Source organism: Manihot esculenta, chromosome 2 (assembly GCF_001659605.2).
Source record: "Manihot esculenta cultivar AM560-2 chromosome 2, M.esculenta_v8, whole genome shotgun sequence".
NCBI lineage: Eukaryota > Viridiplantae > Streptophyta > Magnoliopsida > Malpighiales > Euphorbiaceae > Manihot > Manihot esculenta.
This window is the reverse complement of record NC_035162.2, coordinates 10,881,823-10,909,354: the sequence shown is the minus strand read 5'-3', so window position 1 is coordinate 10,909,354 and position 27,532 is coordinate 10,881,823. Positions and strand designations below refer to the sequence as shown.

Sequence of the window (27,532 nt, the reverse complement as noted above, 5' to 3'; positions counted from 1 at the left end):
TTGTTAGCAAACACATCTCTAAAACAAAAGAAAGCCTTTAAGATTCAGGATCATAAATGACCCTTGTGGATTCTGTCCTTCAAAATTCTACTTCACCATCTTCATCAACATCCTCCTCTAAACTACCCTCATTGCTAGAGTCAAAGTATTCAATATCACTCTTAACTGCCTCATTGGCATCCGTTACTTCCATAAGATTTTCTCCTTCTTGCTGCTCTAAATCTGTTTGCAAGTCATCATATTTTTCATCTATATCATCACTCATGAAATTATTATATCCAATATTACTAAAATCAGGATCTAAGTCATCTTATTGGACATTATTGCCTACAATTTTCATACTCTTTTCCCTTGCAACAACTGATTTTTCATCGGCAGATTCTAATTCACAATCCTATGCAACCACACCCTCATCATTTGCAAACACATTATGTAACAGCCCGGAAATCGGTACCCCTCTGTAACGGTCCGAACCGCCACCGGCACTAGGATCCAGATCGGCTTAAGGCTGCCGGGACCCGTAGCAAGCCACTAAACTCTCTGAACATTTGGAATAATCCCATACATGATCAAGTTTTATCTTTTACTTACCAAGCTTGACCTGCATGCACTATGTTTAAACACATAGAACCCACTCACCTAGGGTCAACATATCACAAGTCAGCCTTGGTTCCACACATTTCTCATCAAGAAACATAAAACAGGATCCATGTACAAAGGGATTATCCAAACTCTAGGGCCAAGCACAAACTATAAGTCGGAATACAATACATGTTAAAACATGTCTCTATATAACTGAACATACATTAAGATACATGTCCACTAAACATCTAGTACAAACTCATACCCTTAGCCATAGTCCTGACTTTACTCTTTACTCTTGCTGACTCTGATCTTCCTTATAGCTAACTCTGGCCCTGCAAAACTGGGGGGGGAGGAGTGGGGTGAGCTATAAAGCCCAGTGAGTAGAACAGTGAAAATAACATGGTGATAAACATACTCTCATGGAATGCATCACATCACAAGTAATTCACCCATCTCGGCCGGACGGATCAAAACTCCCTCAAACTGTGCCTGGCCCACAAAGGAGCTCTCAGGACTTCATCTCAATCACTAATACCGAAGTACCCTGTGCCTGGTCCCCTCAGGGCTGTTCCAGGACTTTCCTACGAGGGCTAATGAATCCAAAACTATGTCCGTACCGCACATAAAGCAATGTACATGGAGCAGTGCCAGGTACACGGATAATGCAATGCAACATATTCGTGTGCACTAATGCAATGCACCCTAACATAGCATGGCATCAATGATGCATGATTCATGATAAAATATTTACTTTTCCATATTAAAACCATTAAGTTTAGTTCCACTCACCTGCCATTGTTGGCTTACTCTGGGCCAACTCTAACTCTGGGGCCTCCTCGGCTCCTCGGGTCCAAACCTACACAGGTGGACTCAAATGAGGTACCAAACAACTCTAACATAACTCTAAACATTTCCCCAAAACCCCCCTAAAACATCACAAACATGCATGGAAAAACATGCAAAGAAAGGCTGGACAGGGCACCTTTGGCAGCACATTCGGCGACTGAACTCCCTCTCCAGAGCCGAAACTCATGCATGTTCGGCGGCACCTTCGGCTGCCGAAAGTCTCCTCCAGAGACGAAAGCCAGGCACTTTCGGCGGCCGAAAGTCCTTTCCAGAGCCGAAAGTCCAAACGTTCGGCCGAAAGTCCTTTCCAGAGCCGAAAGTCCTTTCCAGAGCCGAAAGTCCAAACGTTCGGGGGCAAGTTTAGGCGGCCAAAACCACCTTCACAAGGGTTCGGCGGCCGAAACTACTTTCGGGGGCCGAACCTGAGTTCATCCATAACTCAGCCTCATGCACAATCAAGCCTCCCAAACCTTCCAAACACCCAAACATGCATCCAACCTCTCTATAACATGCATACACACTTCTTCTTGCACATCGGGGCTTAGAACAAGCTCAAAACTCCAAAAACAACTCATATAGCATACAAAGGCATAAAAGGTCGCTAAACCCTCACATGCACACCTCATGCAAAACTCATGCAAACTAACCCTTTCCCTTTATAAAACTCACTTAAAACACTGTAAAAGCTAAGGATCTACACTTACCTCTTGAAGATCAAGAGTTGGTGTGACCTCCAACTTGAAGATATGGAGATCCAAGCTCCAAAAGTCTCCAAGCTCCAAAAGTCTCCAAGCTCCACCTCCTTGCTCCAAGCTCACAACTCTTCAACACAAGGAGAAAACTCATGAAAACCTTGAAAGATATGAAGAAAAACCATGAAAACAACCCAAGGAGAGCATGAACTCACCTTAGCCCAAGGATGGAGAGAAACCTCCCCCTTTTTCCGGTCAAAGGGCCTTTTATAGGTGGCCAACCGCCTCACATTCGGTGGCCAAACCAGCATGCAAAACCATGCAACGTTCGGCAGCCGAACTTGGAGTTTCGAGGGCGAAACCTAAGGCACTTTCGGCGGCCGAACATCACTTTCGGCGGCCGAACCTGGCCAAAGCCTCCTTGGTCTTTTCCTTTCAAACCTCAACTCCTTTGCATTCAAAACCATAAAACACTTTAAACCTTTAGAAAACCTTCTCTTTACCCTTCTAGGCACCTCCAACATCCTCGACTTCCCAATTCCAACGGAAAACCCGCTGGAAAGTACGAATTTCGATGCCGGCGTCTAGCCGGGTATTACACATTAACATTTGAAATTAATTCTTCATGTGTAGAATCAGCAGGATTAGAGGCATCATGTGCCTCAATAGTTAAATGTGGACCCATGTGCCTCAATAGTTAAATTTGGAGGTCCACATTCTGCTTCTGTCACTTTAGGAATGGCAACATCTTCTTTTTCTATGTCAGGCTCATTTTCTACTGTTGTTGTTGGATGTCATTCCAATAAAGAAACATGAGTACATCCATCCCCAATTATATTAGCTTTGTCAACCCTGTGCTCTAGATACAAATTTACATACTCATGCTCACTAACACATGTCAAAATATCGAACACAATCCTGTCATCGTAAACAACTATCGGTCCGTTTTCAAGATCATAACCTGACTTATGCCAAGAAATAGTTGGTGTCTCATGGTAATTCAATTTTTTTACACATTCTCATTATTCTTAAATAATTTTGTCCATATCAGGAAAATGAAGAGTTTCACTTCACCATTGATGTATTGTAAATGTGGATCCCTAACAAAGGATCCTCCATGATAGAATCTAAAATTTATATTAATTATCATATCGTACACATTGAAGTAAATAAAATTAATTTAAAAAAATATGCTACTAACTATTAATTAAAGACAACATGCTTATAATGAACTTACATAATATTGCAACCTAATTAATTAAAAATTTTAACCAATCAAATAATTGAATATCATTTAAAAGAGTAGTAGCCGTTTTTACTTTTTACAAATTACATAAATAGCTACAAAGGTTACGTAAGTGCCAATAATAATAATTACTCACCAACTAAAAATTAATATCCAAATATTCCCTTCTCAATAGCAACTTCAGTTTGTTATCTTTTGCCTAACTTGGAGGTTCTAGTTTTCTACAAGTAAACTTAAATTGTATAGGTATATGAAATAAGTACAAGTATCTAAACTATTCTCCAATTTATGCTTATGTGTGTAAGATTAATTGACTAACCATAAATCAAATGACATATCAGTGGATGAGGTTGTATAGTTTATTTACTGCAACCAAGTGGATTTGTAAAACTAACTTTATACAATAGGATTATGAAATGAGAAAATGTACTTATCTGAATATAGTCCTCTGTGTGGGGTTTTGCCAATTTATTTACTATGGCCAAGTGGATTTATTAAACAAAAAGCCCTTATACAATAGGATTATAAATGAGGAGATATAGTTATCTGAATTTGATCCCTCGTGTATTTGGAATTTTGCCCAACATAAGTCTTTAATATGGACTATTGTTCTATCAAGAAAATAGAGTAATGCAGCTCATTTGTGATGGCCAAATGCTCAGAACGGACCAATTTCCATAAAATGTCTAATATACACTCGAAGGGCAAGATATCAATAGATTTTTGAGATGTCAAATGCTTAGATTATTCCCTTCCACAAGATGGTCTCAATGTTGCGCTTCAATTGCAAGAGATTGATTGATTTATGTGGAGGTTTTCTTTTAGGTTTTATAGTTTTGAATTGGGTGAAGAAATTGATTTAGGAATTGTGAACTAGCCTTTCTGTCAAGTATTGCACGCGGTAGAGGTATTAATTTCCGTTAAATAAAACAAATATTATTATTTTATTTATTTGCTATTTTTTTATTTTTTTATTAATTTCTTTCCACATTCACATATTTGATATAGAGCATGCATTTTAAATGCTGAGATTCTGACATTGAAAGTCTCGATTTGGCCATTTTTGTAAAGAGTTGAGTTTATTTGAGCTAAAATTAAAAAATGGAGAGATTTGACTTAAAATAAAATGTTAGGGGTAGATTTGGACTTAGTGAAGTAAATAAATATTAATGTAATAAAATATAAATTTTCAATAATAAAATATCTTATAATCATAATTGTAATATATTTTTTTTACGAAAATTATGTATTATTTTTATTTTTTACATTTTTATTTATTATTTTAATTAGAATAATAGTAGTTTTATAATCTAATTAAAATTATAAAATTGATATTATTTTTTAAAAATTTTATTAAAATTATTAAGATTTTAAATTGAATTTAATAATTGCGATTTATATATATTTATATTTTAATAATTTTTTTATTATTAAAAAATAACAAGTAATGAATTATATTTATATTTTTTAAGAATAAAATTAACATTTTATTGTAATCAAAACTTTGGATTTACGGGCTGATTTGCAATTTTCTCATTTATGAACCGGCAGCCGTTAGCAACGCTTAAAAAACTGGCCTAACGCTCCGTCGCTTACAGTCCGATTACTCCAAAAACAGTATCGCCACGTAGGCGTACAGCATTGGCTATTTCCCGTAAGACTAAAATTAGAGAGAGAAATTGTTTTTGGCTATGTTTCTGATATGTTTATTTGTTTGAATAATGTTTATTTTTTCTAAGCGATAAATAGAGAGAGAAAAATGAAACCATAAACGCGTTTCTCCAAAGGCAATTTTCCTTGGGTAAATCTCTAGAAAATACGAGCTATTTTTTCTTCCTTTCTCTCTCTAAAAAAAACGAAAATTGTACGTGTCTATCTCTTTCCCTCTCCTCTCACGGGACCAATTGACGATTAATCCAAAATCACCTCGTCGTCTTCCGCTCAAATCGGAACGACGGTAACTTCATGGTCCGGCGTATTCTAGCGACCGCCGCTGCTGATAGACAACTCCTCCTCCAAACCCGAATCCTTAAGAAACCGAAACCCGGACGCGAAACGACTTCGTTTTTTGTTCTTTTTTTTTTCAAAAAATATTTTATTCGCCGGCGATTGACTATCCGGCGAGTGGATAGGTGCGCCCGATTATTAAAATGCTCATTGTCTCCTTTTGAATGAACTTTGACCTAAATTAACCATACTCGAATCACTTTCTCTTCTATTTTTTTCTGTCACCTAAAAAGGTTAGCTCCCTGTCTAAATCATCCGCTTGCATTGTTGAATCCTATTTCAGTGTGTATTGTTGCGAATTCTACGTTAGCGGTTTCAAGTATAGGGTGCTCTTTGTGTTTTGGGAGTGCTAAATTGGAGTTTATAGAGCCGCAATTGATTATTTCATTGGCTGTTGCCTACTGGCTCGTAGATCCGTCGTTTGCTTTTTCTTGATTTGTTTTTAGTTTCTGGGTTGTGTGTTGAGGTGTTTTCGATTGCTAGGATCGGATTTCCTCTAGTTTCAGGTTGTTTTCTGGTGTGAATTTTGTTGACTCTCCGTTGATTCTGACGTTTTGCTTATTTCATTTCTGGTTTCATTTGAACTCTTTTAGCCACTCGTATGTGGTTTGTTTTAGTCTTTAATTATTGGTTTTGAAGCTGAAACTGGGCAGAAAGTGGAGTTTCTGTGTGCATCTTCGTTTGGGTTATTTCGTCCTTTTCACTTCAAGTTATGATCAGAGTCTCCTTTACATTAATCTTATTCATCTAATGCATCTAGTTAATTAATGTGTCATAGAATCAATGGAGCTGATTTTAAATGCCTCAATGGTTGCCTTTACTCAATGAAAGCATACTACACGCTTCCCCCTTGTCCACTTTCCCCTTCTTCTGAGAAGTGAAAAAACCTTTTCTTTTCCCTGGTTTATTTGAGAACTTTTGTGAAGTTCCAATTGAGAACAAACTGTTTTTTTTTTCCCTCTATTTTCTTACTTTGTTTTGGTTATTAGTGGTTTTCTGGTACATTTGTTGATGCCTTAAAACTGATGATTTCTTCTGATTATTCTATTTGCTTCATATAATCATAGGCCTTCTGGAGAGATTGCAGGAGACTTGCATGAAGAAGCTACCTGCTAAATTGTGTACGCTACACATATATCTGACTGCAAGAGGTTGGAAGTAATTTTTTCTGAAATTCCACGTTAGAGGATAGCTCTTTTAAGGAACTATCTGAACCAAACAGTTTGACATAGGAACTTCTGGTTGTGTTTCTGTTTCCTTGCTGTGTTTTGGTTATTGGTGTTATTGCAGTCCATATTGATGCCTTAAAATTGATGATTTATTCTGATTCTTCTATTTCCTTCTTTAGAATCATAGGCCTTCTGGAGACATTTTAGGAAACTGACAAGAAGAAGCTGCCAGCTACATTGTATCAAAAACACATATCTGGTGGTAAGAGGTTGGAAGTATTTTTTGCAAAATTCCATGTTGTAGGATGGCTTTTTTTAGGAACTATACAAACCAAACAGTTTCACATAGTGTACTGGAAGAAAAAGGCCAGGGACAGCAAATTGGTAGAATGGCGGGGAATGAAGACATAGATGCTACTTCAAGTGAGAGAGAATTCAATATCAATATGGATGCACAATATGAGAGTGAAGGGGAAGATGCTTGTGGGATGCAGGGTGATGCAGCTACTGACAATGAAGGTGGGGTGAGTAATTCACATGTTCAGTCTTCAGGAAGGAGAAATACAGCTGGCAAATGGGGCTCAACATTCTGGAAGGACTGCCGACCTATGGTTGCTCAAGCGGCATCTGATTCTGGGCATGAGGCAAAATCAGACTATAAAAATGTAGAAGTGTCAGAGGATGATGTGTCAGATGGAATGGATGATAGATTAGTGTCAGAAGATGATGGGCAAAAAGAAGTTGGTAGGGGGCAAAAGGGCCACTCAGATGTGCCTGCAGATGAAATGTTGTCTGATGAATACTATGAACAGGACGGGGAAGATCAAAGTGATTCTATGCATTACAGAGGATTTAACCACTCAAATGGGTTGAATTCTAGGTCGCGTTCTGTTAGTAATAACTTCTCTAGGAGTTCAAGAGATTTAAACAATAATGAAGAAGACGATGATGGCGACTATAACAATGACCACGATGCTGATTACGAAGAAGAGGATGAGGAAGATGGTAATTTACTTGCTATTGCTGTATTTTCTTTTGTCACCAATATCCGCTCTGAAACAAGATATGAGATCCACTCATAGTATACGGTTATTAATAGTAACATGTTACTTTTGTTGGATGGCACTGAATCTTTTCTTCTAATTGCTTGCAGAGGATGATCCTGAGGATGCAGACTTTGACCCTGATTATGGTGTTGCTAGTGGCCATGCAGGGAACAAGGTTAATGTTCTTGCACTGCTACAAGTTTGATGTTATTTTGTTTGTTGGTTTGTTTTTTTTTTCACTGCTTTGGTAACCATGGCAACAGATTGACATACCTGTCAGTCATGTTTTTGGTGCATATTTGATATTCTGTTCTTAACATTGCATACCGAGCAGATATTATTTAGGTTCTATAATTTGGTGTAGACAACTTTGGATACCAGATTTTGTGTCCTTTCAAGTGTTGTAAAGGAATCACGTAAGTAGTTTACCCCTTGCAATCATGTTGATATGATACCAGCAGAATGAAGTCTTCTAAATTTGATAGTGTTCTTTAATTTGTTTTCATGTGCGAGTCAAAATGTGCATGGCGTGGTTTATGATGATTGAAATGCTGATTAAAATTGAGAGGTGCTTAGTCTTTGGTTTAGACTTGAGAATGATGGTAGAAATTTAGTTGTGATTACAAAAGGTGAATGGATTGTGGAAAGTGGCTTTGAGGGGCACCCAACAGCTGTGGTGAATGCTGATTTTTGGTTCGCATGGCTACTTTTTGGAGGATGTGCAATTTGGATATCAAAGTAAAAGAAATAGTTTCGAGTATCTATCCAAAAATTAATTCTAAATTTCAAAGTAAGGTTCATAAGGTTTTAAAGCTGGTAGTAGGATGTGATTGTGGGATAACTTGAGAAGATTAGTTGATAGAGTGAATTTGCCAACCCAGGAGTCCTTTTGCATGTTATTTGGTGAAATGAAAATTTATTTAGATCTTTGGTGGATGATGAGAAACCAGTCATTTATTTTTGAACTTACTCGTTGCGGTATTAACTCTAGCTTGTTGGACTCATTCTTATAGATTGTAGCTGCGGACCTCATAGTTTATTTTATCGCAAGTTGCTTTTTATGTGGTATGGACTATGGAATACAAAAGCCTTGAAAAAACTGATGCTGGACATAGACCAAATTGCTTGTCTGAAATATGAAAATGTTCTTCTGTTTTGCTCCCACCCCCCACGCTTACCATCCCTTTTTTGGTCCATTCTTGACCGAGTGTTTGGCATGGGAGAATCCTAGAAAATATGTGTTGGAACTTTGGACCACTCAAATAATTTGAGTCTTGATAGGTGTAGCAAACACAGAAATCTTCTTGTATTATAATAACTGATTGTGACAGAACCAAACCCAAATAGATTATTGGAAATCTGATTTCTGAATTGGGATGAAGAAACCCAAAAAGTTACACGGACAACTTGATTCCAGTTATGAGAATGAGGCAAAATAATCTGAGTTTATTTATTGAAGATAATAATAAAGATAATTCTGCATGAAAAAAATAGTTGAGGAAACTTGAAAAAGTTATTTTGTTCTTCCCTTCTCACTTCAGTTTTTGATTTTTTTAATTTTTGTAGGTGATTTGCTAAAAGATTAATGCAAATTTTTTATTGATAATTTTGAATGGGAAATATGCACTCCTCATGAAAAGTATGTTTTATGTTTATTATCTATCTAATCTCTGACTTCATATAGCCAACACCTTTGGCATCCTGATAGATTGTTTTTCACTAATACCAGGATAAAGACTGGGATGGTGAAGACTCAGATGAAGATGATGATGTTGATAATGACATGGATGTCTCAAATGAAGATGATTCATACTATGTGAAAAAGCCCAAGGGTAGGCAACGAGGTAAAGGCTTATGTCATACGAAATCTGCTAGGGAAAGCAAGTCATTTCATGCTTCAAGTCTACAAAAGAGAGGAAAAACATCATTTGAAGAGGATGAGTATTCAGCTGAGGACTCTGACAGTGAAAGTGATGGAGATATTAAGAGTATGGCAAGGAGAGGAGCGCACATCCGTAAATCTAATGCTAGATCCACTATGTCGACAGTTCTCAGTGGAAGAAATAATGAGGTTCGCATGTCTAGTAGGTCTGTTCGAAAGGTATCATATGCTGAAAGTGAAGAAAGTGAAGAAATTGATGAAGGGAAGAAGAAAAAGCCCCAGAAGGTCAGTAGTCAGTATAATTTTGTGCAATCACATGGATAAATCAATTAACAAGGAGTCCATGTGACTTACAAGTCTAACATTTCCATATTTCTGACTAGGAGCCTCTTTTTTAAGGTTAAGTTGACCTTTATTCCTATGTTCTTAGGTTTACTTTTTCTTTTTCCCCTTATCTTTTTAGTTTTGGCATCAAGTTAGAAGAAGATGCACATAATTTATGCAGGTTGTCAATAATTGGTAGGGATGAAAGTAGATGTGTTTTGTTCAATGCAATCAATTCTGTACTGGACATGCTTTAGGTCTTTGCCACATTCCTCGTCCTTGACTTCATATCTCTTCTTCTTCATCTTTTTTCTGACGTATTCTTTTTACTATAAAAATTATTTGCTTTTCCTTTATAGTAGCTAAGGTTAGTTTTGCAGATTTGCTTGGTTTTGCAGATTTCCTTGTTTGCATTATGCATATGCATTTGCTTTTATGCTGGACAAACCATGAAAGCTTTTAGGAATGATTGACATATTCCTTTTAGGCCTATGAGATATTGACTGATTTAGTCAATGAAAGGGTATAATTTGGTGTAAGCTTATGTCGACTTTGAAAGTGTACCTTTGTGGAAGTGATGAATGCTGAATAGAAATTGGTCACAGTAAAAATTCCTGACTCTCTGGTTGTTGTGTTAGATCTTTAAGGTACTTTTTTTTAGCTTTCCCCTATTCCTGGTTGGCAAGTGTCTTTATACTTCGGATTTCAGATTCTAGCTTGAACTCGGGGGCTAAATTGCTGGTTGAGCGGGGATTATGTTATTAGGTCATTAAGTTCTATGTAATGTTTTCCCTTGTGATTGTGTTTTCATTTTTGCTGCCAAATTATATTTTTAGGATGAAACCGAAGAGGAAGATGGTGATGCCATTGAAAGAGTGCTGTGGCATCAGCCAAAAGGCATGGCTGAAGAAGCTCTAATGAACAATCAATCTGCGGAGCCTGTTCTGTTAAGCCTCTTGTTTGATTCTCAACCAGATTGGAATGAATTGGAGTTTTTAATCAAATGGAAAGGCCAGTCACATTTGCACTGCCAGTGGAAATCTTTTGCCGATTTACAAAATGTATGATTGTATTCTTTATGTTGTTCTTGCTTGTATTTTAAGGTGTAATTGGTTGTATGAACCTTTATACATATGGTTCTGCTGAGAATTGTTTTTATTATTCCATTTCTTCGTCTGCTTTTTAAATGCCCTGTTTGTATGTACTTTCAGCTGAGTGGTTTTAAGAAGGTATTGAACTACACAAAAAAAGTGAATGAAGATGTGAAGTATCGGAGAATGCTTACACGTGAGGAGGTAATGCCTCTTGTCATAATAAGCTAACAGTTTTATCATTTGTCAGCTATTCCTTTAGTACCCAAAAGCTTATCACTTTCAATTTTTGACATCGTCTAAGAAAACACAAAGTAATGCTATAACGACTCATATTTTGCGTTCCATTCTTCCTCCAATGCCCCTCATTATTTTCCAATCCCAGTGTAACAACAAGGTTGTTACCTTCATTTTCTCACAGTTTAAGACAAATATAATTAATTCTTTGCCAATTCACACATTTCATTTCATCCTTGTTTTATGTCCCTGGTTATTTTGTAGAAAAATTGTTCTTTCTCTCTTTCCATACAGTTGTTTACCTTGAAAAATATACATATTTATATTAACAAACATTTTGCTGTGGAGTTAATGAGGAGTAGAGTAGGATGTCCAGTCCAATCTATTTTTTCTGACTTCATGAAATGCGCATGCATTTTGGAACATCCTAAAAAGGAATAGTGGGCAACCTTTGTGCATTGGAGGAAGTAAAGTATAAGAAAGGTATTGCCTAGTTGTGAATAAATAGATGAAAAATGCATTTACAAGAATTTACAGTGGGAAGAAAGTAAATGGATATCTTTTCCAAGGAAAGTACACAGAACTATGCAGCAATGGTTATCTAAGTATGTTTCTTTTAAGAAGCCATTAATATTTTGGCTGTTAATTCTTGGTATTACTTATATATATATACACCACAGACACATGTTGAGTTTATGGCCAATAACAATGAATGTGAACATGCAAATGTGAAACACATGATGTTAAAAAATAAGGACATTATGCTTTGAGTTTCAAAATTTGGAAACAGAGTTGATTGACCATGATGTAGCAAAAGAAGAAGAAAATAGACAAGTTCATTGTTCCATTTCAACATTCATTCCAAATGCTACTGTCTATTTCCTGATTGCTGGATTTTTTTTTTCAAATTTTATTTATTGCTATATGGATTTTAAAGCTGAGGTGGTTTTATAGATTATAGAAAAATTTATTCTGTGGAAATGTAGAATTTGCTCTTAATAACATGACCAAAATTTGAAGGATGGAAAATAAGCAAACCAAAATGCTTTAAGCACATAATGGAAAGGTGTGATGATAGCCATGTGTTTCACTAAATAGATGATCCAAACTCAGACTGATGAGAGTTTTTTAGTGTTCAGCAGTATGTGGATGTTATTTCACAGAGCAACCTGCACTTTTCTTAATAGTGGGGAAAAAAGTACAGCTGCATATACATTGCCTAAGCTTAAATCCTTATGCTCCCTTATGCCCCTTCACATGAAACCCTTCATTGTTCAGAGCATATAATATACAGTACATTTTTCAATTATATTACATTATCTCAATATGTTATTTGTCGAATCTCTTTTTAGGAATTATCCTAATTGCTTTCATGTTGAATACTGCCATTTTGACTGCAGGTAAATACATGTGGCACCTTGGCTAAGTTAGGGAACTGCTTTTCATATTTGATTCTAGTCCCATTCGCACAATCTATCTGACAATCAATTATGTGATCTGACATATTTACTGCTGTATCTAACTGTCAGATTGAGGTCAATGATGTGAGCAAGGAAATGGATTTGGATCTTATCAAGCAAAATAGTCAGGTTTGCTTTTGTCGCTTTTTTTTGGGATCTTCTGACATTCTGTTATTTTCTTGGATATTGGTTTACTTATCTTTGTTTTTTTTTTTTTTTTAAACTCTACTCTGTAATAATTCAACCATTTCATGATAGGTGGAGAGGATTATTTCTGACCGAATCAGTAAAGATAGCTCTGGTAATATTGTGCCAGAGTACTTGGTCAAGTGGCAAGGACTATCTTATGCTGAAGCAACCTGGTATACCTAACTATGCTAGTTCTATACTTTTTGACTGCTACTGGTTTTTTGATTGCCTTCTTTTGGGTATTTTTTTTTCCAATTTAAGTTATTCTATTTCCTTCTATGTGCCTAAGACATACAACTGAACATTGTTTGTGCTAATTACTCTTTAGACCCTTGAATGCTGATTTAACTGTGCTTGAGTGCCAGTGTTTAATAATTCCTAGAGTTGCCCTCATGGTTGTACTTAATATCGTACAGGGAGAAAGATATAGATATAGAATTTGCTCAAGATGCAATTGATGAATACAAGGTACAGCATCAGTCTAATTGTGCGTTTGTCCTGACATAATGAGGTCTAGCTTGGAAATTTTGCCTGATATGTGAGGCCATGATTTATATAATTTTTCATTATGTGGCAGGGACGTGAGGCTGCAATGGCCATGCAAGGGAAAATGGTGGATCTCCAGCGCAAGAAAAGCAAAGGTCTGTATTACTTGGGGGTGTTTTCATTTTGAAAATTACAATAACATTAAACCAGTAGATGAGCTGTTGTTCCTTCTGTCTGTATTGGGTGATATTTGTGTGGATAAATTCTTCCTAAATTTGTATGTTTCCTATTGTTCTAACTATCAGCTCTTATTATCATTTGCCAACACAGCCTCCTCTCAAATTGACTTCTGGATTTACTTGCTTTCCTTCTTCTCTTGATAATCTTATTTCCTGCTTTGTTTGATATAGAAATATTTTTTCTTTTACATAAATTCTGTAGTTATGTCTTTGCTATGTGTTAAATTCTGTACATGATATTTCCTTTGATGATTATATAATTTAATGCATTATCATTTGTTTTGTTTAGAAAGTTTAAGGAAGCTTGATGAACAGCCAGAATGGTTGAGGGGAGGAAAGCTTCGTGATTATCAGCTTGAGGGTTTGAATTTTCTTGTTAATAGGTATGCTCGAGTACTTTGCTTGACAAATAAAATGGTGTCTCTAGGTTCTTGCTTTGTTACATTTTGTAATTAGTTTGTGACGTTTGACAGTTGGAGAAATGATACAAATGTCATTTTAGCTGATGAGATGGGCCTTGGGAAAACAGTTCAGTCAGTTTCCGTGCTTGGTTTTTTACAGGTAAGCTTTTATTTTTCTGTATTGTTTTAATTATTCTTTCAAAATTAATTTAAGAAACATAATATATGCTGTTCTGCTGCAGAATGCACAGCAAATACCAGGGCCATTTCTTGTTGTTGTACCGTTATCCACTCTGTCCAACTGGGCTAAAGAATTTAGGAAGTGGCTTCCTGACATGAATGTTATTGTATATGTTGGTACACGTGCCAGCAGAGAGGTGAGTCATATTTTGACTTGTGTCCATTGTCTTTTGAACTGAGGTTGTAAAGATTGGATTCCACTTCGAATTCATGATTGGCCTTCAAATCAAGTTGATGAATTGGATAGTGTGATGATTAAATATTTCCAAATTAGTAATTAGGATTATATATAAGTTGAAAAGTGCATGGTGATACTAATATGTCTCTTTAGATATAACATTATCAAATTTGAAAAACTAAAACATTTTTTGTGCTTATGCTACTGCGACAGTTGATATTTGCATGCTAAAGCTTGATAATGGCTTGTAGTTGAGTGTGGTTTTCTATCTCTCCTTTCATTTAAAGACTTCTCGCAGTTCAAGTGTATGACAATGCTTTAGTTGATTATTCTTGGGGCAGATGGATAGAATCAACCTTACAATTTAGGCATGCTCGTAGCTTCTTTTCTAGTAAGGACTAGCCCACATTTCAGTCAGTGCAGAGAAAAGATACTGTAGTTTTTGATGGGTCTTTGTGGATGCAAGCCAGAGTAATTGATGACAGAATATTTCCTGATCTAGCACCTCATCCTGATGCTTGTAAAGGCATCCATGACTAATGATAATACTATCGTGGAGTAGTGTGCTGGTTACTTAGAAACTCTCCACCTTTACAGGATTTCTTCTCTGGGGACAAAGCCTTGAGATTTGAACAGTTAAAGGATAAATAGACTATAGTTTTTATGTAATCCATGAAACCAGATTGGGCAAAGGGGAAAAGAAGAAACTAAGGGCGTGTTTAGTTACAGAAAATATGCCTGTTTTCTAAAAAATTTTCCTTGTTTTTAAAAAAACTAGGAAACATGTTCATTTTAACTTTTTTACTCTAATTGGAAAATGAAAAACAAATTTTCTGTTTTCTAAATTTTATAAAGGAAATGGAAAACACTGAAATGATTATTTTCTATAATATTTTCTTCATTATATTAAAAAATTGAAAAACACAGTTTTCTAAAGTGAAAAACATGGAACTCCGTGTATGGATAGACTTTTCATAAACAAAATATGATTTTTAATAATTATGCTTATATATTTAAGCATGCATAAATTTTTCTTTTTATTTTAAATTATTATAAGATGCATGAATTTTTCTTCTTATTTTAAATTAATATAAAAAATTAAGGTGGGAGTATTATAAAAAAAAATAAAGATATTTTCTACAAAAAAATAATGATAATTTGAACATATTTTCTAATTTTTCCAATTGACAATAATTTTCAATATTACATGAAATGAACATGTCTCCCAATTTTCCATGGAGGAAACAAAACTGGCTGGAGATAAAAAAATAGAAAATTATTTTCTGTGACTAAATGCACCTTAAGCTTTTCGGTATGTTCAGGTCTTACAAATTGATTCCCAATTTCAATAGCTTTGAATGAAAGAAATGCTCCCTATCCCTACACAAATCTTTGGAATCTGGCCTTATCATCGTTTTGATTTGAAGCTTGCAAAAAGTATCACTACTGCTAATTGCTATTCAATTCATTTAATATATATCTACTGTGGATGGTGTTATAAGCTTTGCTAAATGTGTAATAAATTTTTGTTATTTGAACTTGTATTTGCAGGTTCTATTTTCAAATTAGCTATGTAATTTGTTTGTTGCAGGTTTGTCAGCAATACGAATTCTACAATGACAAAAAGGTTGGGAGGCCCATAAAATTTAATGCACTATTGAGTACATATGAAGTTGTTCTGAAGGATAAGGCAGTCCTGTCGAAGATCAAATGGAATTATCTCATGGTTGACGAAGCACATAGGTTAAAGAATAGTGAGGCACAGTTGTATACAACTCTATCGGTAATGCTAAATCTCTGAATGCTTGAATTATTCTGCTGGCATTTTTGCTGTGCTCATCAAATTTGGCTTTAATTGGATGGGTGGATTTAATACTTCTTCAGGAATTCAGCACCAAGAACAAGTTGTTAATAACTGGAACTCCATTACAGAACAGCGTGGAAGAGCTATGGTATTAATTTCTTTCTGTATGATTGTTGTTGGTTGTGAAGAATGAATAAGGAACTTTGGAATAGAATTTGTACCCTGATGCAATTGTTAACTGGATTCTGAAAAATTTTAGAAAACTGTTTTTTTTTTTCTTCCCTGGTTTACTCTGATAATCATTTATTGGGGACATTAATTCTCCCCTCCTCATTTATTTTCTGATAGTTGTTGCTTAGGTTTCTGTTTGCCATTGGGATTCAAGAGCCAAAAAGCGGTTTTAGCGAAAGCACCATTCTAGATGCTGTCGGAAAAAATAGTTTAGAAAAAGCTATTTTGTTATTTTAGCGTTCTTATAACTAGAATGTGTAAAATTTATTTTTAAATCAATTTATAATACTTCTTAACTAATATATTTAAGAAAATGTTTTTCTGAAATGCGGCTCTAGTAACAATGCCAAACAGTCTCTAATTTCAAGTCGTAGAGTGCATAAATTATTTTTGTGTTTTATGTAGTTGAAATCAGTATCTGCAATAAGTTTCTTGTATCAATATTGATATATATATATATATATATATAGAGAGAGAGAGAGAGAGAGAGAGCTTTAAGAAATATGGATATTTCAATTTATTGTTGAAATAAGAAATATTGATATCAATTTGAAAAGAATATGAAAGCCTAGTAATTATAATTATTTTTTAGGAAACAAATATCTTCATTCAAAGCATAGTAAATATTGCGATGAGAAATTAATATCGCATATGTTACACAAATTAAGTCAAAATCAGTGGATGAAATGTAAGCAATTAGATAGCTCTTAATTTAATTTATTAGGTAATTTATAACAAAGTCCTTGAGGTTTAGTAAAATCCACAATTTAGTCCCTATCATTTTAGTCCTAAACAATTTAGTCCATGAGATTTCATTTTGTTAACAGAATGACTGTTAACAAAATAGTCATTCTGTTAAAATTCACTGTTAAGTCAAACAATTTAGTCCTTCAAATTTCACTTTTTACAACCGTTTAATCCTTTTAACTTTAATAATTTATAACAATTTAGTCCTTATAATTTTAATATTTATAATAATTTAGTTCTTTAATTTGAGTCGACTTTTTTAATTAAGAATTGACTGACGGTAAAATTAATAGGACTATTTTGTCAATAAAATAAAAACTCATGGACTATTAAACAAGCATGGACTAAGTTGTGGATTTTACTAAACTTCAAGGACTATAATGTAAATTATCCTAATTTATTTTATTTTTAATTTAAATTACTGGATGTTCATATTATTTTCTATAATAATGAAGGGAATCAGTTTGGAACTTGTAGGTTATAAGTTTCAGGTTCCTTCTGAATTAATCTGGATCATATTTTGCTTCATTGGAAGCAAATGCAAATATGATTTTAATGATATTGTCTTTGTATTTTTTCCTTTGATGGCAACAAATCATGCTTGTTTCCTCAGCTTATATGACCCTTTCTTTTTTGAATTATGCAGGGCTCTGCTTCACTTCCTTGATCCTGATAAGTTTAGGAGCAAGGATGATTTTGTTCAGAATTACAAGAACCTTAGCTCATTCAATGAAAATGAGGTATGTTGTAAAGGTGCTTTGTTGCAAAACGTTCTTCATGCCTTATCATTTATCTATATATTCACGAACTGTAAAGTCTATTTATTTTGTCTTATAGCTTGCCAATCTGCATTTGGAATTGAGACCTCACATTCTCAGGAGAGTTATCAAGGATGTAGAGAAATCCTTGCCACCAAAGATTGAGCGTATTCTGAGGGTTGAGATGTCCCCACTCCAGAAACAGTGTGTACTATTTCATTTTCTGATGAGTCTCGAATAGTTCTTGATTCTATCTGTTATTGACTTTTTTGTGCAACCTGCTGCTGGACTTGTATTGTGTAGGTATTATAAATGGATTTTGGAACGCAACTTTCATGACCTAAACAAAGGAGTTCGTGGGAATCAGGTTAATACTTTCTTTGAATTTTATTTGGAAAATATATAGCCTTGGGAATTTATGCTAAAGCTCTTTCCTGATTAGTTTTGTTTATTGATCTTTGATGTAAAGTATTACAGTTAAAACATTATAAAAATAGTACTCGAGTAAGAATAAATATTGAGTTTCTGTTTCTCATTCTTCTTCATTCTTTTCTACTTTCCAATATTCTGGTAAATTGCTAGCTTTTTGCTTTGTTAAAATCAAGAATGGCTCTGTTTTGGTGACTTGAGCCCTAGTTTGTACCATTGCCAAAAATTTTATGGAGTCCGAAATGCAGGATGCTCTTGGGATAGGCAGCAAAATTCTGTTAACTCTGGAAAGTTGATGGCAGTGAAGTGTGCATTAACTGATTGAATTCTAAATGGCACTTTAGTCTGTTGGTTGAAATTGTGTTTGCTTGTATCAACCTTTTTAGCCTTGTTGTTGATGTTCTTCTTATTATTTGTAATTTGTAAAAAACTTATGCATGTTTTTGCCTTTTATAATTGCAGGTTTCACTTTTAAATATTGTAGTAGAATTAAAGAAATGCTGCAATCATCCCTTCCTATTTGAAAGTGCAGATCACGGTTATGGTGGGGATTCTGGCATTAATGATAATAGCAAATTGGAGAGAATTATCTTGAGCAGTGGGAAGCTGGTTATACTTGACAAGTTGCTTGTCAGGTTGCATGAGACAAAACATCGTGTTCTGATTTTTTCGCAGGTTTGTTTCAGAATAATTTTAGTTGATATGAGAATAGTGTCTATGAAGGGAATAATGCTTTCTTTTTGTGTTAGCTTCTTCTTTGTGGCAAATGGATAAGCTAATAGTGGTCATAATAGTTATGAAGGAGCACAATAGTTAGAACTGTACATTTCAATTTGGTATACATGATTTATATTCAATTTAGTCAATTTGGAAGGGATACAGTTTTAAGATGTGTTTGTCTTAGTTTATAAGCTGCTCAAATTAACTTATGAATTCTAAAATTAAGCATATGGTTATTTATGACAATTTTGCGGCTTGCAAGGCCAAACCAACAAAAAAGCTAGTTGGGAGATCAACTTTTCATTATGGTGCTTATAAGCACCTTTTTTATAAGTTCTCAAGTATTTCAGCATTTGTACAGAAAGATCCCTAAAATCACTTCTAGCAAATCCTAAAAGTTATGCTACACAACTAAATAGGAATTTGTAAAATATAAATATTTACTTTCCGTATCAACCTCCGTTAAGTTGGAGCATGGGATCTCATCAATTCCAACATATCTAATACCCTTTTTGGTAATTTAATGATTAATGTGCTTATAAGCTAATTTTACCAAACATATCAACAATTTATCAGCAACTAATAAGCACATTAATGAAACATCCACTTTCCAAAGTTTAAATGCTTTTAAGCTTAAATTAAGTTTGTAAATGATTGCCACAAGGTAAGCTGAGCACCCTCTAAGTGCAGACACCCGAGTACTGCCTGGTAGCCTGCCAGATTGCATTCTGCAACTGAAGTTTCTGAGTGGTGGACAGAACTGTCAATCATGAGATCTGCTTATGTGAAATTAAAGTTATGTGATACATCTTTTTTCAGTTTCTATTATTTCTTTATCTTCATTTACCAAAGTTTGGTGCAAGTTGTAAAAGCTAGCATTTATCTATCAATTTGCAGAAACTTATGAATGAGCAATGGTATGATTTGACACACGCTTTTATGATTTTTTTGTGATATTTTTCTATCTCTTGGATTTTTCTGCTGGTGCAGAAGGGTATCATCTTTTATAGATTCTGGCATATTAAGTGATTAACTAAATGTTTTGTTGGTAAATTATTTCAGATGGTTAGAATGTTAGATATACTGGCAGAATATATGTCGATTAGGGGTTTCCAATTTCAACGGCTTGATGGTAGTACAAAGGCCGAGTTGCGTCAGCAGGCTATGGATCACTTCAATGCACCTGGCAGTGATGATTTCTGTTTCCTCCTTTCAACTCGGGCTGGTGGCCTAGGCATCAATCTTGCTACAGCTGACACAGTAATAATATTTGATTCAGACTGGAATCCCCAAAATGACTTGCAGGTTTTGAATGCAATGATATAGTTATCTGTTTTCTATTTCATCATTTTTCTGACTGAATTATTTGAAGAAAATATCTGTTATTTTTTCTGATTGTGCGTCAGGCAATGAGTAGAGCTCATAGGATTGGGCAACAAGAAGTAGTTAACATATATAGATTTGTCACGAGCAAAAGTGTTGAGGAGGATATATTGGAGCGAGCAAAGAAAAAGATGGTAGTTCACTATGATATATTTTAAAATTTCTTCACTCATTGCATATTTACATTATTGCATATCCATAAATGTGTTTTGTGTGTGCATATTCTGTGTATGCTTCTATACCATTTTGTAAGCCAATTATTTCACATGTTTTTGTTTGGTGTTATTCATAGGTTCTTGATCATTTGGTGATCCAAAAATTAAATGCAGAGGGTAGATTGGAAAAGAAAGAAGCAAAGAAAGGGAGTAACTTTGACAAAGTAAGTAGATGTTAAAAATATTGTTCTAGTTTCAACTTTTCTGTAGTATTGCATAAGTAAGCTCCTAGGCTATCTCTTTAGGCTATCAGCTGTAGTTTGAACACGTTGTAGTCTGATTTTCACATAGTATTCTAACATCCTTTTATTTACCAAATTATGGTGCTATTGTCTTTTAGCATCAGTGCTCATACAACAGTTTCATTATATGATTGCAGAATGAGCTTTCTGCAATTTTAAGGTTTGGTGCAGAGGAACTGTTTAAAGAAGATAGGAATGAAGAAGAAAGCAAGAAGAGATTATTAAGTATGGATATTGATGAAATTCTTGAAAGAGCAGAGAAAGTTGAAGATGAGGAAGCTGGAGGAGAGGAAGGGCATGAATTGTTGAGTGCTTTTAAGGTAAGAAAATGATCATCTGTAATACTGATGTTTTGGGCATGCTGCTTCTCTATACTTTCCTTGCTATTGTATCCAAATGGCTTCTGCGTTTAACATTGATGATGGAGAACATAGAAGGGGTGCCGTGCTCTCAATTTATATCGCAGACTAACTTTGTTATTTTTGATAATTATGTTTGTGTAGGTTGCCAATTTCTGTAGTGCTGAAGATGATGGGAGTTTTTGGAGTCGTTGGATAAAACCTGAAGCAGTAGCCCAAGCTGAAGTATGAATTTGTATTTTTGAATTTTATTCATCATTTCATCATTTTTGCAGTTGTATTTAATATTAATATTTATATGCTCCCTTTTAGGAAGCATTGGCCCCTCGTGCTGCTAGGAACAACAAGAGTTATACTGAGGCTAAGCAATCTGAGAGAAGTAGCAAAAGGAAAAAGAAAAATTCTGAGCTTCTGGAACCACAGGAGCGAGTGCAGAAACGTCGCAAAGCAGATCATTCTGCCCCTTCAGTTCCTATGATTGATGGAGCATCTGCCCAAGTGAGAGAATGGTCACAAGGGAATCTGTCTAAGAGAGATGCATTGCGTTTTTCTCGTGCGGTATTGTTCCAACTATCAAAGTCTTTAGATTGTCAAAGAGGATTAAAGAAAGAAAAGTTTTGTTTCTCTACAATATTTTTGTCTTTTTGTTATGTTAAAAGAATTTCTCTCTACGTTTTTCAATTTTATTAAACACTTTCATCTTTCAAATTGAATTAATATAAACTGAATTGATGCTTTTGTCATCTTCTGAAATTTCACTTCTCTATTCTTTTTGGGGAAGATTTTGAATATCATGTTTGTTAGTAATTTAATCTCCACTAGTTCAAGTTATCTTTAGTTCAGCCTCTGCTGTAAGTTTATTTCTAACTAATTTTGAATTACGCAGTTGTGTTGGATATGTTGATTCAGTCTTCTAGATGTTTATGTCATGATAAAATTGGTTCTCATGGAAAGATGGCAAGACCCGGAAAATTTTGCTGCTGAGTCTGCACACACTCGGAATATGATTAAGCTCATGTGATTGTCCTAGTTTGATATTACGCTTTGTTGAGTTGATTGTGTTTGGGTTCTACTGAGATTGCATCATTATAATAAAGTTCGATATTTATGGTCAGTCCTTGGAATTTTGGCCAAATGTTACCTGATCTTTGTAGGCTGTGAGGCTAGAGTATAAACAACAGGTATAACTGATCCAAAAGATTGAAAATCACTTTTTTTTTAAAGTGAGGTGTAAAGTGTCTCTCTCAGTTACATTGGACTTCTTAAATTTCTAGATATTAAAGACGGGAGCATTGTCATCTTATTTCTCATGACTCACTAGGGTTTTAGCTGGATTTATTTTAAATGCTTTCATATTTTTGGTGAAAGAATTGAGATTAAAGTCAAACCAATTGATATAATTTGGAAGTCAAAGGAAAATTTGGGACTTATAAGTGCTTTTCTTTCTTCTACTTGATTGAAGCTCTTGCATTTGTTGGGCATGCATTCTGATGATTTGCCATTTTGACAAATCTTTGGTAATATGTCTATGGATCAATCTAGCATCATTTTTTTTTTGTGAGATAATTCGATTCGGATGACTTTGCTGTCTTTTACCTTGGATTTCCTTATTCATTTATCTTTTGTTTCCCTGGAATAGGTTATGAAATTTGGGAATGTGAACCAAATAGACTTAATAGTTGCTGAGTTTGGTGGGTCAGTGGCAGCAGCTCCACTTGATGCACAGATTGAGCTTTTTGATGCTCTGATAGATGGTTGCAAAGAAGCAGTTGATGGAGGAAATCTAGATCCAAAGGTATCATTTTGTTCAATGATCTTTTCTCAGTGTACTGTAGATCAGCTCCAAGTTTTTCATAGAGTAAATGGGTATTGCAAGCTGTTCTAAATTATATTTTGTGGTGATTACCATAGGGTCCCTTGCTAGACTTTTTCGGTGTCCCTGTGAAGGCTAATGATCTGCTGAACCGTGTTCAACAACTTCAGCTCCTGGCAAAGCGAATTAGTCGATATGAAAACCCCATTGCACAATTTCGGGTTCTAATGTATCTCAAACCTTCAAACTGGTCTAAGGGCTGTGGCTGGAATCAGAGTATGGGTTTCCCTTCTATTGAACTTTTTTCCTTAATAGTGAGAAGCAATTTTTTTTTTTCTAATTTTAACTTGTTATGATTTTTTTCTTAGTTGATGATGCAAGGTTTCTTTTGGGAATACACTATCATGGATTTGGCAATTGGGAAAAGATAAGGTTGGATGAAAGGCTTGGCCTGTCAAAGAAGATTGCTCCAGCGGAGCTACAACACCATGAGACCTTCCTGCCACGTGCCCCAAATTTGAGGGACCGTGCTAATGCACTCCTGGAAATGGTAATAACTTGCAGCTAATCAAAATGGTTTTAGCAATTGGCTGCATTTTAAATGATGCAGTGAACCACTAAGGAAGAGAAATTTTGTCTTGCTGTGCCTTCTTTCATTCTATTATGCCATGGGGCTCATATTTTTATTTTGCCATTATGACTTCCTCATTCTATATGTTGTTCAACTTTCTCATAAATTTCGTTTTCTATTTTGTGCCTTTATCATTTGAACAATTACTATCATTGCAACTATATGAAAGCCGTTTAACTGGCTTCGTATATTTGTAGACTGATAGTTTGATATTGCATATTGGTACTTAATTAATTAGTATAATTTTAGTAATGTCATTAGTGCATCCCTTGTGTTGATGTTGATGTTGCATTAACCATGTGTTTTGTTACTTCTTCCTCACTCCGCTCCCCCTTTACATGTTAAGGAACTTGCTGTGGTTGGTGGGAAGAATGCTAATGTGAAGGTGGGTCGTAAGGCCTCCAAGAAGCAAAAGGAAAACATTGTCAACATCCCAGTATCTCGCACCAGGATCAAGAAAGGAAAACATAGTTCTGCATCTGTCAGTGCCAATGCCAGCAAGAATCGACCTCAGAAACCTCAGAGAGCTGAACAGTTGGTGAAAGAGGAGGGTGAAATGTCAGACAATGAGGAATTACGTGAGCAGTTTAAGGAAGTGAAGTGGATGGAATGGTGTGAAGATGTCATGGTTGGTGAAATTAAAACCCTTAGACGTCTTCAAAGGCTTCAGACTACCAGTGCTGATCTTCCAAAGGAAAAGGTAGGCACATCGTAGCTTTGATTCCTTAACATCTAGGTTATTTTTTATGTATACTACAATTATGTGTTCAACTTTTTATACAGGTTCTTTCTAAGATTCGGAAATACCTACAGCTTATTGGGCGGAGGATAGACCAAATTGTCATAGAGTATGAGGAAGAGCTTTATCGGCAAGATAGTATGTGTTATTTTCACGTTATTCTTTCATTTTTCCAGTTGAATTTGTTTTTCTCTTCATTTCACTCTTATTGTTATCTTCCGTCTCAAGTTTTTCCTTTAATTAAATGTTTTTGCAGGGATGACTACGAGATTATGGAACTATGTTTCTACCTTCTCAAATTTATCAGGGGAGAGACTTCATCAGATATATTCTAAACTTAGGCAAAAGCAGGAAGAGGAAGCGGGGGTTGGACCCTCCCATGTGAATGGCTCTGCATCTGGTCCAGTAGACAGAGACGGTGATGCCAATTGTTTTCCTCTAACGCGCCATGCTGAGAGGCAAAGAGGGTATAAAAATGTGAATGCCTATCAAGTGTCAGAATCAATTCAAAAGGGTCATGATAATGGGAAATTTGAAGCATGGAAACGGCGAAGAAGAGCTGAAGCTGATACTCATCCTCAGTTTCAACCCCCCTTGCAGAGACCAATGAGTAATGGTGCCCGTTTAATGGATCCTAATTCACTGGGTATTCTTGGGGCTGCACCATCTGATAATAGACCTTTACGGATGCGCCAAACTTCTTTTCCACCAAGACAAAATTACTCATCAGGGATAAAGTAGTAGCTTTTGAGGGGAGAAAGAGCAGCCGATTGAAAGCTGATTCCTATGGCTTTCCCTTGGTCGCATCACAGCATCAGCCATTGGCCATATTCATTTTCGACATCAAAATAAGAACCTGCATATTCCTCTTTGTTCTTGCGTTGCTGATCACAGGCTTTTGATCAGAAGGGCAATTTCATCTGTGAAAAGGTGGCGGAGAAGGTGGCCAAACCCAATTAACAGGAGCAAGATGGATGCTTCTTGCAACAATTTTTTTGTCCATTAGGAAATGAGTGAGTAATTTGTTTACGTATATAGTGAAAAATTAGGAGAAGAAATATTAGCAGCTAATTCAATTTGAAGTATACACACATGAAGGGGACTGATGACATATATTGTGCAATGTGAAACGTGTACATCAGTTTTGCCCAGTTTTGAATCCTTGTTTTCCCCTTCTGATACTGAAAGGAGTTTCAATAATTTTTCATTTTTCTTGGCCACATCTAGTTCTTAGGAAATAATGTGTAATGTATATTTGTTATCTGACAACAGAAGGCTACCTTTTTTCTGTCGCTATTCATAAATCAAGGAGCTTGTGTTGGGGATAAATTGTGTAGAATGAATATAAGTTTTTATATTTGCTTCTTTAAATTACAATAGAAATGCAATATTGAATCCTGTTGAAAGGTGATCCGCTGGATGACTCTACGTATTAGCATGTGCTTCCTCTTTGAAGTTGTGAATGTTGTAATGGCAGGCATGCAAGTGTTTGATGTTCAGGATGGCTTTTTTATTCTTTCTCTTTAAGCTCTGCAACCATTGAAGTATTCTTTCATCTATCAGCCCATTATAACTGCATCTCTTTTTCCCCTTCTTTGGAAAAAAGGGAAAAAACGGAGGAAAGATATCCATTTTGACTATTTGTCATTATAAAAACAAGGAAATGTGCAGGGGTTGTTTTTTTATTTTCCCCCTTTTTTTATATTGAAAATCACAATAAACTCGACAAATAAGTTTAAATTTTATAAATTCAGTATGAATTACAGTATCTTACAATTTAAATATTTATCTTATTTGTATAACCAAAATTCTTCATGCACCATTCAATGAGAACTTTTAAAGGTTTAGCTTGTACTCGTTTTTTTTTTCTCACTTACCTCAATTATTGCTTTTCTCATTTAGAATCATATGCTTATCTCATTCTAAACCTTTTCTTGTTATATTTGACATATTGGAAAGAAAGGTCACATATTTAAATATATATGATTTAATTGGCTTCGATCTAATACTAAATTTAACCTCGATTTATTGGAGAAAAATAATATGTGTGATGATCGTAAAATGTGAATGCATGTTAATATGTGGAATACATGTTAATATGTGGAATTGCATTAGAATTTACAGCAATGATGTAAAAGCTTGACTTAATAAATGAAGTATTAACGGAGTTGGATTTATTCTTTAAAGAAGTCAAGGTTAGAGTTGCAAGTAGAGTTAGAAAATTAGAGAAAATAAAAAGAAATCCCTTCGAAAATCAAAAAAATATTTATATTTAATTGTGTATAATGTATATTTTTGGATAAAAATATTTTTTAACAGTTTCTCAGATAATTTATTAATATTGGACAATTAATTCATTTAATATTTACCCAATTAAAATCACTCCATTCTTAAATCTCGCATTGTGTCAAAATTGTCATGTATTATGCGTTTAAAGTCTTGTATGGATATTAGAAAGACAAAATTCTAGCTCTAGGAGCTCGGAGTCGAAGATTTTGTGCAGATTAAAAAGGCTCGTGTATCCTCCCAATTGGAAGTCTTAAAAGATCAGGTTGGTATCTATGTTCCTATCTGGATTAAAGGTGCACACCAAGAGTGCACACGTGTTTTTACTTTAAAAGGCTTGCATTTTATATGTTATTAATATGAAAAATATTTTTAAAATTATTTTTAGAAAATATTTTTTTAAAAAATAATTTATTTTTATTATTTAATTATAATATTAAAAAATAAAAGATATTAATAAATTATATATAACTTTCTAATAAAAGAAATTAATTTAATTTTTCTTATAATTAGAAAAATATTTTTTATTAATTAATTTTTTTAATATATTAAAATTTCAAAAAAAATAATAATACTTTTTAGCAACAAATGGATGTTTAGATTGAAATTGGCTAATTAAAATTAAGTTCAAACTTGATAAACAAATTTCCATTATTTAATAAAGAATTTAGTTGTATTATAAAAAATAGCCAGTATAAGAAAAGAAAAAGAAATAAATTAGACAAAAATTCACAATTTTTGTGGATAGAAATTGTACATGACGAATAGAATGATGGCAAAATGACAAAATAGCTTCCAAGGTTAGGCCAAAACTAAGGGGAAAAAGGTAGAAAATAATCCATAACTTGCAATTCTGG

The 27,532-nt window shown here is 34.6% G+C and overlaps 1 protein-coding gene across 11 annotated transcripts; it reads left to right on the top strand.

Annotated features, from left to right (window-relative positions):
• Window positions 1-5,108: 5,108 nt before the first annotated feature.
• On the top strand, window positions 5,109-25,787 carry LOC110609570 (protein CHROMATIN REMODELING 5). 11 transcript variants are annotated; one of them, XM_021749238.2, is made up of 32 exons: window positions 5,109-5,170; window positions 6,444-6,617; window positions 6,725-7,550; window positions 7,699-7,766; window positions 9,321-9,758; window positions 10,634-10,858; window positions 11,009-11,092; window positions 12,655-12,714; window positions 12,844-12,947; window positions 13,191-13,242; window positions 13,352-13,415; window positions 13,789-13,882; window positions 13,973-14,060; window positions 14,143-14,277; window positions 15,910-16,101; window positions 16,203-16,270; window positions 17,747-17,840; window positions 17,938-18,062; window positions 18,162-18,225; window positions 18,750-18,962; window positions 20,070-20,312; window positions 20,414-20,524; window positions 20,683-20,769; window positions 20,985-21,167; window positions 21,351-21,431; window positions 21,519-21,764; window positions 22,846-23,001; window positions 23,118-23,295; window positions 23,388-23,569; window positions 23,997-24,350; window positions 24,434-24,527; window positions 24,646-25,787. In XM_021749238.2, the coding sequence occupies exons 3-32, from the start codon at window positions 6,851-6,853 to the stop codon at window positions 25,128-25,130; spliced, it is 5,268 nt and encodes a 1,755-aa protein (XP_021604930.1). In that variant the 5' UTR covers window positions 5,109-5,170; window positions 6,444-6,617; window positions 6,725-6,850; the 3' UTR covers window positions 25,131-25,787. The 11 variants fall into 11 exon arrangements, with proteins under 11 accessions (XP_021604930.1, XP_043810144.1, XP_043810143.1 ...); XM_043954209.1 differs by having other exon boundaries at window positions 5,126-5,170; window positions 6,444-6,527; XM_043954208.1 differs by lacking the exon at window positions 5,109-5,170 and adding an exon at window positions 5,177-5,501 and having other exon boundaries at window positions 6,444-6,527.
• Window positions 25,788-27,532: the final 1,745 nt, after the last annotated feature.